Source organism: Diadema antillarum, unplaced genomic scaffold (assembly GCF_040938485.1).
Source record: "Diadema antillarum isolate AM-2024a unplaced genomic scaffold, OU_Dant_1.0 seq00000682_RagTag, whole genome shotgun sequence".
Lineage (NCBI taxonomy): Eukaryota > Metazoa > Echinodermata > Echinoidea > Diadematoida > Diadematidae > Diadema > Diadema antillarum.
The window spans coordinates 2644019-2655367 of NW_027271587.1; the positions used below are offsets into that span (position 1 = coordinate 2644019).

The 11349-nt window shown below is 39.0% G+C and overlaps 1 protein-coding gene across 1 annotated transcript in view; it reads left to right on the top strand.

The window, feature by feature from the left end:
* The window catches only part of LOC139737115 (NACHT domain- and WD repeat-containing protein 1-like), a 29309-nt gene extending 25054 nt beyond the window's left edge, over positions 1-4255 (top strand). Inside the window, exons 23-27 of the mRNA XM_071647793.1 lie at positions 450-606; positions 1099-1234; positions 1857-2073; positions 2993-3260; positions 3861-4255. Of these exons, the coding sequence (XP_071503894.1) occupies positions 450-606; positions 1099-1234; positions 1857-2073; positions 2993-3260; positions 3861-4255 (1173 nt within the window). The remainder of the gene's footprint in view (positions 1-449; positions 607-1098; positions 1235-1856; positions 2074-2992; positions 3261-3860) is intronic.
* Positions 4256-11349: the final 7094 nt, after the last annotated feature.

Sequence of the window (11349 nt, forward strand, 5' to 3'; positions counted from 1 at the left end):
AGAACCAACAAACACGAACAAGTTAAAAATAACAGTCTAAAACCAAGTGATGTCCCTACTTGCCTTGAAATCAGAGATGTAAAATAACATCAAATATGACAACAACAAAATTGTTTGCGCTTTAATTTTCGCACTAGATTCATGGTGAGCAAAATGTGCAAAATTTCCATTTTTACAGTACATAGATATGTGCTGTTCCTTTAGCAGTAGTTACAGGCGACAGCGAATCAGCTGTGTGCATGTAAGTGGTTGCCTTGGTTACTGCAATCAGTGCAATTTAATGTGTGAACAAACCTCTCTGTAGAATATCATGGGCCCTTGGCGCAGGAAGAAAGTTCTTTATAATGCATATGTTCACAGTTCTCATCAATTTTCAAAAGCATGTGAAGTTTGGGTGCAGCCAAATCATTTTTGGTCATTATTTCTGCCATCACTCGATGGTTTGACAGGTGCAGAATGTCCATGATGGCCCGGTCAGTGGCTGTGTCTTCTCGCCGGATGGCTCCAAGGCAGTCACTTCCTGCCACGGCAAGCAGTGCATCCTGTGGGATCTGAACCAGAGTGTACCCCAGGCTACCAGAATCCTAGCATCCAAGTCCAGCTGCAGTAAGTGGCACAACCCCCCCCCCCCCCCCAAAAAAAAAAAAAAACCCACAAACAAACAAACAAACAAACAAACAAACAAACAAACAAACAACAACAACAACAACAACAACAACAACAACAACAACAACAACAACAACCAAAAACCAACCAATAAACAAACATCGAAATATTCTAATAAAATCAGGTAATGCACAAAAAAGTTACGCTCGTTCAAGGGAAATCAATCCGCTATAAATTGCACTATGTTGTTGTTCCTGTAATTCCTTTCTGTTTGTTGTTTTTACCACGAAAATGTTATCACTCATGTGACCATCCCATATTCAAAGGCGTATAAACACACGTTTGAGAGTGATGAATATGTTATGTGCATAGAGTTGGATAATCATGTCTTCTGTATATCTTAATCACATGGGTATATATGTACTGTATAATGCCATCGAGAACCACAGTGACAGAATGAGAATTACTTGGTTGCCATGGTGATTCACACAGATCTGGAGAAGGTAGTGTGCATCTCCGAGGACTGTGTCTTTGTGGTGGCTACGTGCAACACGAGCGACTTCGGCATCTGGAACACGAAGGCAACACCTTGTGTGAGCGACAAAATTACAATTATGGTTCAACACAGGTACGGCAACTCGCATTCACTGCAATTTTTTTTTGTGTGTGTGGTTGGAGTGCATAAAAAAAAGTGTGTGTTTGTGACAGTTGACAGTGTCATTTTCTATAAGTTTATACACTTCTACTGATGAAGTAGTTCTCATGTGTAGCAAAGGCAATCTCTAAGTAGGTACATGAAATATATCAGTAAATCAGAAATGTATTAAGATGTGCGAGCCTGGTCATTAGACGGGATACAAAAATGATAGTCTACATGTCATGAGAGACATAGAGTACTGTTGGTGAGTGGAAGACATCAGTCTATTTTCCTGAAGTTTTTACACTGTGCCACTGAATATGATTAATATGTAAATATGCACAGAAGTTTATTTTCAGGTTTGATTCTCAACAGTTTTCTCCTAGGTCCAGAAGGGCTTGATACAGCTGTAGGTGAAACGTCTTGCTTAAGGATGTTTCCATCAGATGGATGCCATTTCAGAATCACTTGTCTGGAGCTAAAAAATCCTGAGCCTCATCCACTTAATACTACAGTGCTTCAGTAATGTTTCCTTTGTATTCAACTAATTCTGTCGCACGTAACGTCAGAACCATGTCGTTGTTTCTATCTCGTGTGTGCTTTGATCACACAGGCTCATTCCCTACGTCGATCCCAGCTACCTCTTCGTCTACGTCAGGGATGTGGGGCTGGCGTGCTTCACCACCACCAACAAGCCTGGCACCATCTTCCTCCTGGAGATCATGTCGCCCGCCTGTGTGGAAGACTGGAGGACCTACCCGGACGAGATTCCGCTCTTCAATGGCTACTCCTCGGCGGTCAAAGAGTTCAACCATGGCCCGCAGTATAAGGTGGGAAGGGTGGTTGTGATGATTGTGGAAATGACAGTGAAGATGGAGAAGAAAATGATGGTGATGATGATAATTAATGGTGATGATGATGAGGGTGGTGGTAGTGGTGGTGATGATGGTGAAAGTGTTGGTGATGATCATGGCGATGGTGGTGATTTTGATGGCAATGATGATGATGATGTTGATGTTGATGACAATGATAATGATGATGATGGTGATGATGATTTTAATGATGATGATGATGATGACGGTGATGGTGATGGTGATGGTGATGGTGATGGTGACGGTGACGGTGATGGTGATGGTGATGGTGATGGTGATGGTGATGGTGATGATGGTGATGGTGATGGTGATGGTGATGGTGATGGTGATGGTGATGGTGATGGTGATGGTGATGATGATGATTGTGATTATCATGAGAAGATAACAATATCATAATGGATGATGACAGGTTTTTGTTATGAGGAAAAGGTTATTATGAAGGAATTTGAATATTGGGTGACACAAAATGAAAGAGCAATACACAGAGAGAAAATAAACATAAAAAAAATTAGCAGAATGAAATTACTTTTTCATGACTTCCAGCTGAGTTTGCAACCATGTAGTTTCAAGTAAGACATATAAGGGTTTATCCTACAGTACATTCATTTCAGTCAAATGACTCTCAAAATGATGTTTTACCACAATGATAGACAGTCATTCATTAGTCTAACCAGAAGTTGTTTGTACAGAGAGGGGAGGAACATCCCAACCCTATTTCAAAGGACAGTTCCTGACAATTCTAACCTCCAATTATAGCAGTTTTCAGTGTAAGAAGCTACCAGCACCCAATCAGCTGTGGCCACCTTTGTTGCTGTCCAGATGACTGTAGCTATATAGTAAGTTGAGGTAATCACCCATCACCCTATGTCTGCCACAGATCATGTCCACTGCCATGAGTCCAGACCAGAAGCAGCTGGCCTCTATAGCGGTCAAGGTGTCGGACGACAGCCTGAGCCCGCAGGTCATCGCCAAGGAGACCGCATCTTTCCTCACCAACCCGCCGATCATCAGGATTTGGGACCGGTCCAAGGGCGCCCCACTTGCAGAGATGGAGCTGGGAGTGACGATGACGCGCTATCACAAGATTCGATACCTCAGGGATCAGCTCATCACATTCATGCATGTCCAGGGCAACAATCAACTCAGCAGTCAAAGTAAGGGATCTCCTCAAAACAGAAACAAGAAAAAAAAAAGAACAGATGATTCTTGAGCCTTATGTATAAAGGCAATGGCAATGTTATTTTTTTAGTTAGAAGTCCAAGTAATTTCGGGCAGTTTGTCATCCCACATGAAACCATGTTAAGTGATGAAATGACATGGAAGGCATTAAGTTATGATAAAGGGCCAGACTTTTCACAGTCCTTAAATGTTTGTGGCTTTATTTCGCCGGTGTCTTGAGCAACTCTCTATAGTTTGTCTGTCTATATAGACTATTAGGCTGTTTGTGAGTTTTTAGACTGTTTGTAGCCGTCTGTCAAGTTATGTATTACTATTTTATACTGGTATTATGTAGTGTGACATTTATTTGTACCTGAATATTTACATGTAAATAACATTTCTTTGTGAAAAAAACATCTAGCTTTCAGTCTGAGGTAAATTCCATTATATGAAGTGCTTGACAATACTAGTATTTGCTGTCTGTCTTTTAAATCAGCCGTTGCTTTTCTATTTTTTTGTGTGTGGCTTTTCAATTCATCTGAAAAATCAATTAACACATTAAATTCTCCCATCTTATCACCCTGCAGATGGTACAAGACGCAGTGCCCGCATGAGGCGCATAATACAGGAGCAGCAGAAGCAGGGAGTGGCCCTGGTCCAGGTACTGGACCCGAAGTCCGGCAAGATTGTCTTCACTGACCGCCAGGCGGGGTCCTTCACCAACCTTCGTGTGCCGTACACCAACTTCGTCGATGCCCGGGGCGACGCGAGGGCCAACGCCCAGCGCTGCCTCCTGAGCTACATCGAGCAGGGCATTCTGGTGACGAGGCGGGTCGGAGAGGGTCAGCCCATGGGAAAGTTCCAGGAGAAGAACGACGACGTGACGGCCTACGCCTTCTCCTCGGACTGCACCCGAGCCATCGTTGGAGTCGACGACGGGACGGTGCATGTCTTACGGATGGTGACAGAAGGGAACATATGATTGCACCACCTTCTTGTATTTCAGTTGCAAACAGAGTCATCTGGAAAGTTGATCTTTTGGCTCATGTGAGGAAGTATTAAAGCCACAAATTGGCTTGCATCTGCCCAAGACTCTCTCTATATAAGGAGAGCTAGTCCCAGCTGTTCTGGTGTGCAAAAGAAGCATTTTTCTTGATAATAATGTCAAATAGCATGCCTTGAACTTACAGAATGCTGCCATTATGTGCCTCTTTGTCAACCCACCCGTAATCATGGTTCTTTTCTTCTTCTTTTCTTACATTGAATCATGTAAACTGTCAGTCATGATGTCATTGTGTAACTAATCATGGTGCACATTAGTGGAATATTTGTGGAGAATTCTTCATGAATATTCATTACTTTCAATCGCATTCCATCAAGTGATCAGTAAGGCTGTGAAAGAAAACTACTACATTACTACATAAATAGTAGTAATCAATGATGCTGAAGAATACCACCTTCAAAAAGATAACTAGAGAGCACAGACCTCCACCAAGCAGCTCATCACTACCACTGATTTTGCTCTTCCATAGAGATCAGTTATTTCCACCCATATATATTTTATGCATACAGAAAATCGCCTGATTTCCCAGTATGGAAGCCTTTTGTTAGGTCATCGACTTCCTGCTGCGAGGCGCGCCTCACCCTCATGGCTCCTATTAAGAGTAGTTTTCTCTCCCTGTGCTGACAAAAATATGGTACTTCAGAACACCGTCCTCTTGAGAATGCAAACTTGTGGCATTTTTTTTAGTTATTTGGTAGGAGAATTAAAGAATACTGTAAAAGTGGATATTTTCGCATGACTAATTTTTAGCACTTGGCCAGGCAAAAAGAGTTTCGTGTGTTTTTAATTCCGCGGAATCAAGACATCAACTACTAGAACATATGGCACGCAAAAATATTTGCGTGCTTTTATTTTCGCGCTAGCTTCTGGTTGCGCGAAAAGCATGAAAATTTCAACACCGCGAAAATGTCCACTTTTACAGTAGTCTGTATCATGTCAAGTTTTGTACAAACCAGCTTTCTTGCCCTACCCTACCTAACCTACTTTGTTATAATTTGTATGTTTTAGCACTCTTACTGCAGAAGTAACTTCCCTATATCATCTATTTGCTACTTGAGACAATCAACTTAGTAGAGATCTATTATTTTGTCTGTTACATGTGTGTGTGTATGTAAGTGCATGTGTCTTTGTGTGTGTGTATGCGTGTGTCTTTATGTGTGTGTATGCATGTATGGGTGTTTGTCAGTGTCGAGACACATGCAGTAGATTTAGAAGTAGCTACCTCCCTGTTCCTCACTCTGTCAAGACGAGACCATTTATGTGTGTGTATTTCTAATTTTTAGATGTTTTATAGTCATTTAATATTGGCTGAATTGTGTGATTTTGATATATTCGTATGTGTGGTTGTCAATGTTGTGACATAGACAGTACATTTAGATGTTGCTACCTCCCTCTACTTCACCTTTTCAACATGGAATCATTTATGTGTGTGTTTCTATTTATAACTTTATAGCTGTTTATGTACTTATTTGATGTTGGCTGAATTGTGTGGTTACTGGGAATCTTTTACAAGAAAAAAAAAATTATGTGAAAGGTAATTTCTCACCCTATCTCAAAATTAGAAATCTCATCAAAATTGTTTTTGCTCTAATGATGAAAAATATGAGGAAAAATCCATAGAGCTTAAAGATCTTGGTATTCAGTTAAGTGTATCATTGAATAAAGAGTTAAATATAACAAAATTAAGATTTATTGTCATATCAGTATCATATCAAATTTATGATAACCTTTGCACATTGACAAAATTTTATCTACCTTGCCACTGTAAAGAATCTATCCATCGTGAAGTCCTGTAATATGCTCAATGCCATTGGGTGATTTTCTCCTTACCCACCCCCCTTAGCCTATGAGTTTACACAAAAGAGTCCACTATTATACCAGAGATATATGTCCTGTGGTTTTGATAGTATCTAGGCTATTGTTCAGTATTTTCATGTTTATTGCATAAATTGCCATTTGACAGAGCTATATACAGTATATTCCAGAGATAGATTCATATGTCTAGTTGAAAACAAATATCAAGTTCTACACATGATTCTTGAAATGAATACTTGCCCATATGCTCTAATAGGAAACAACATACTGTATAAGCTGTTATTTTCGTGTACAGATATTTTTGCGAATGAGGAGGTCACGGACATTTTCGCGAGATGTTGTTTTCATGAATTGAAACCTAGGCTGCTGTAAGTGTGCTATTAAACTTGCGCATAGCGACATTTTTTCGCGTGTTGTTAAATTCGCCTTCCGAGAGTGATTGGCGAAATTCACGAAAATTAAACCCTTGCGAAAATAACAGCTTATACAGTAGTAGAAGTACATACATATTTGAATAAATTGAATGTAGCTTGTTTCTTTAGGAAAAGGCATTTGTGTAATAACTACCATCTACGGAATTAGTATCCCATTTTGCAAAGGGTCTTTTTATTTTTTATTTTCATGGCACTGTTATAATGTAGTGTAGTGCTAGAAAGAAACATGTAGACATGTGGAATAGCTGTAGCACAGGGCATTATGGGATGTGTGCACCAAATATCATCTTCCTGATTGGGTAGTATCTCCATTTTCCATCAGTACCAGGAAACTACAGTAGCTTTGGGGTAATGCCTTTCTTGTACTGTGATATCTTATCCCTCAGAAGAGAATAAAGGCAATGGTGTATATGTTAACTGATAAGTGCTGTGGCTGTTTTTAAACAGAATCTTGGCGATCTTGGTGTGCATTCTTCCATTGTGATCACCTTAGTAGATATTTATTTGTATATAATTTCCTCATGACATTAGATCTCAAACGTGTACAGATAGTGTGATGAATGTAAGTAATGTATAGATTTAGATTGTATGGGTACAGTGTATAGTTACGAGTGGTAATGAATGCAATGCTGTTTCAAAGAATTGTACATACTTAAAGTATATTTGAGTGCAACATTGCATTTTATTTTTCAATGCAATATGGTCTTTCATTTGATATCACGAGCCAGTCACTCTGTCTCAGTGGTACAAAGATGTAGGTAGTGTAGTAATAACTTTTTCTACTCGAGGTGTTGTCATCATAGGTCGTAATAAGTGTGTGAGATGGTACTCCCGAGAATACTAAACATGTGGCAGATTAAAAATTAGCATCCTTTCTTTTTTCTAGAAATTAATCTGTGTGCTGTTTAGAAGCCTAAAGCTTCGATGCCGGACTTATCACAAACTTTCCCTATGTCCTTTCCATCATGACCATGCATTTTCATTTTAGTTGTAAATGAGTCCTCAACTGGATTAATTTTTTCCTCTTCCCAGTAAGTGCAGAAGTTTTCATGACACAATTATGGAGGACAACGTCCTTTGTTCAAAAGATATTCAATATGTACAATTTTGAATTCACATTCGTTGTGAAAGTGCTTTGGCGTACCTGCATGAATTCATGTATGATTTTTTTTAAGTGTACAAGTTATATTCTTATACATGTACATGAAGAGTAGTGTGCAAAGGTATTACACTTTACTTTTGGTGTCTTCAGTATCATTTCATCATGGATGGCATAAAATCATTTTTTTTCCTCCAATTACATGATGAAGTGAAACAGTGTTATCCCTGCAGAACTTTAGGTATTGCTGCACTCAAAAATTATTTTCAGAGTTGTGTCATTCCAAAGATTCATGCATAGAGATTTGTCGTGGCAGGATCAGACAGTTAGAATTATTACATTGCTTTCATTCAAGTCTTTCACTGTTGGGTCACATGAATTCATTCATGGTATTCTGTATTTATGCAAGATGAGAATATGTACATATGCAGTATTCTTTATTTATTGTAAATGGATAGGTGACAGTATTCTTACTTTTAAAAAGGATATGAAATTTGATCAAATTCTGTGACCAGTATTGAACTCTTTGGGCATGGAATACCATAACTGATGCATGGATTGGTAGAAAGTAGTTGTGGTTTGATCATGTGACAAATAAAGATGGAACTTGTCTTTCATTTTGAATGAAACCTGTCGTCATGCTGTGCTTTTCTTATTTGTTCAACCTGGCATCTTAGAGCTATGTATTGGAGATAGGAATATGAGATTTGAGATGAAAAGGGGTTTTGGGGCCCAAGTGGCCTGTTCATACTTCGAACATCTTTTAGTACCGGTATATCTGTTACGTGTTTATGAGTTCACTTGTTCTCTCTTTTTTCCTTTATCACAGTCAAAGTCAAGAGTGAGTGCCAACTAAAACCATACACATGTTAGCCTGCTCATTCTTGATTGGCATGAATCTGAAGCTAATAAGTGCGATGTGTAAGTACGGTACAGTCACATTATAGTAGATGTTAGTGCCATATCATTGACAGTGGAGACTGTCATGGTGTTTCATAAAGCTGTTCGTAAAGTTACGAACGACTTACGAGCGACTGGTGATCAGTTCTTGTGCTGAATTATGGAAATTCTGTTAAGTATAGCACATCAGAACTGATCACCAGTCGCTCGTAAGTTGTTCGTAACTTTACGAACAGCTTCATGAAACGGGGCCGTAGTTCCAGTGACTTCTGTTCCATTTGAACAGTGACTAACAACCCTATTCTAATGACATGACTATTTCACAGTGTTTACTGTCCCATTCCCCAGAGAGTTATGTCCCATTTCAGTGACTACAGCGCCATCACACAGTGACTGCACTCCTATTCCACTGTGACTTACAGAAAAAGTTTATTTGATGAAAATTTTGAAATGGCCGACATATCCAAAAACACAGTAAAACAAAGCGGTCCTCATGAAAGGTGGGTCCCTTTTACATGTATGTAGGGTCTCTCTTTTTTTTGAATGTCTCAGCCATTTCAAAACCAATTTTCATCAAGTAAACTGATTTTTTTTCTTAGAATTGACTTCTCTTTCATATTTCATAACAAGAGATTTCTCTTTATCTCACGAAAAAAAGTTAGAAACTTGCAGTCCCATCTCAACCAAAACTATACCATCCCTTTACAAATTCATATTGTGCCATACACATTTCCACACACACGCCATGCAAACCACTCTGCGTACTGCGCATGATGCACATGCACTTTGTAATGTAAGCAAACAACTTTAAGATAAGTCAAAGAAGCACTAATATATCATATTTTAAGTAGTTTATTTTGGTCAACCTTTGACTGCTAACCATACTCACACAAGTGCTCAAAACTGTATACATAGCACTGAGACACAAAAGTTAATGAAAGAATGCAATACACCCATGGACCTGAGGCCATAGCAAGAAGAAGAAGTTTTTCTCTTCTTTTTTTTTTCTGTACTACATAGGTACAATAGATACCACATATATACATGAAATTCCATGATATTGGTATGCTACATTACAATATATATAAATATGATGTAAATTCTTATACTGTATATCAAATTTTGCAAAGCATCAGGAATTGTCTGGCATTCTACTCGTACATTTCCCCATGTATTGTCAAGATGGCATTTGTATGAATGAACTGCAGATGCATCAACCGTTGCAAGATGAAATGTGTGAGGACGCATGCTACTACACTGTATACAACCTCATTGTTCCAAGACCACACAAACACGTCATTCCCACTTCCACCTCAACTTCACTGTACACAACCTCATATCTCCTTCCATGGAAGTTTATTCTCGGCCAAGTTCAATTCTACTCTGTGTATATCAAGTGGCATCTCTGCAAAGCTTTACTTATGATTTTGTCATAATTGTGTCTGTCAGCAGATCAGGTCTTCCCTTTTTCCTTCAGATGCTTCACCATGTTTGAGATTCACACTAATCCTCACCAATCCCCAACACCACACAATGCCAACCCTAAAATTCAGGAAATGGGGATAGGGTGAAAATAATGCAAAATAGGAATTTTCACCCATCTCCCATACATCACTACTAGCAGTACAGAGTATTCCAACAAAAATGGGAACACAAGGTATAATGAAGCATCTCCTTTCCAAAGAAATAGAAATGTTCCCATTGCATTGGAACAGTTGGCAGGTATGCCAATGTAACATGATACAAACTCATCTATGGTCAGGGACCACATCATCTCACAGTAACATCATCACATGTGAACAGGGTGATGCCTAATGTTGATCAGACCTATTGCTGAGATGCAGACTACACCACTGAATGCCTCACAGGAGGGACATCCGACAACTTGCCGATACGGAGGAGGACGCAGGAAACCAATTTAGAGGCTGCAAATCTTAGACGCAGTCTCTCTTGCTCTACTATCCCCAAAGTGCAATCATAGATACACTAACAAGGAGACACCAATCGACACACTGCAAATCACACTAATATCGGTAACTCCCATTACAACCAAGTCCTTGAGACCAGTAGTTTTCTCTCTTTTTATCGACATTTCATCAGAGCGGAACAATAAAAGTATATGAAGATATATGCACAATAATTTTGTGACCTGAATTTTCACTTCATTGCAACAAGAGTTTTGTTACAACCGTGTTCATTATAACGGGAGTGCACTATATCTAATTCTTTCACTAGGACGGAATCAAACCACCAACCGAACCCTCTGCACTGAGGGTATGCTCAAACTTCGATATATGTATAAAGAAACATTTACGCCAGCATTTGGCATATCTACACACCCTATCCACAGCTATTTAGACAGTTGAGAAGTAGGACAGCACTACCTTCATCAAAATCTGAACAGCACAGATGCCTTTCTGCTTGTTAAGAGTGACATCTATCCTTTACAACTGACATGCTTTCTAAATATTGTATAAACTATACATCAACACACAAGCTGAAGAGCTTTATAAGTTAATACAAGATTTCACTTAAAGCAACAAGATTAACTCTTTAAAGCAAGAATTATCTACCTGAAACAGCAGTAATGCCAGTTTAGTGATCAATGTGCAGTAAAGAAAAAAAAAAGCCTAGTTTTAACTTCTATCATGGAGTATAAATATACTATTAGTCCACATGAAGTGATAGGGAAATAATGCTACACTCATTCACACACAAGTTCCTATATGTTTTAATACATACTTTATATTCCGCTAACAGCTGCC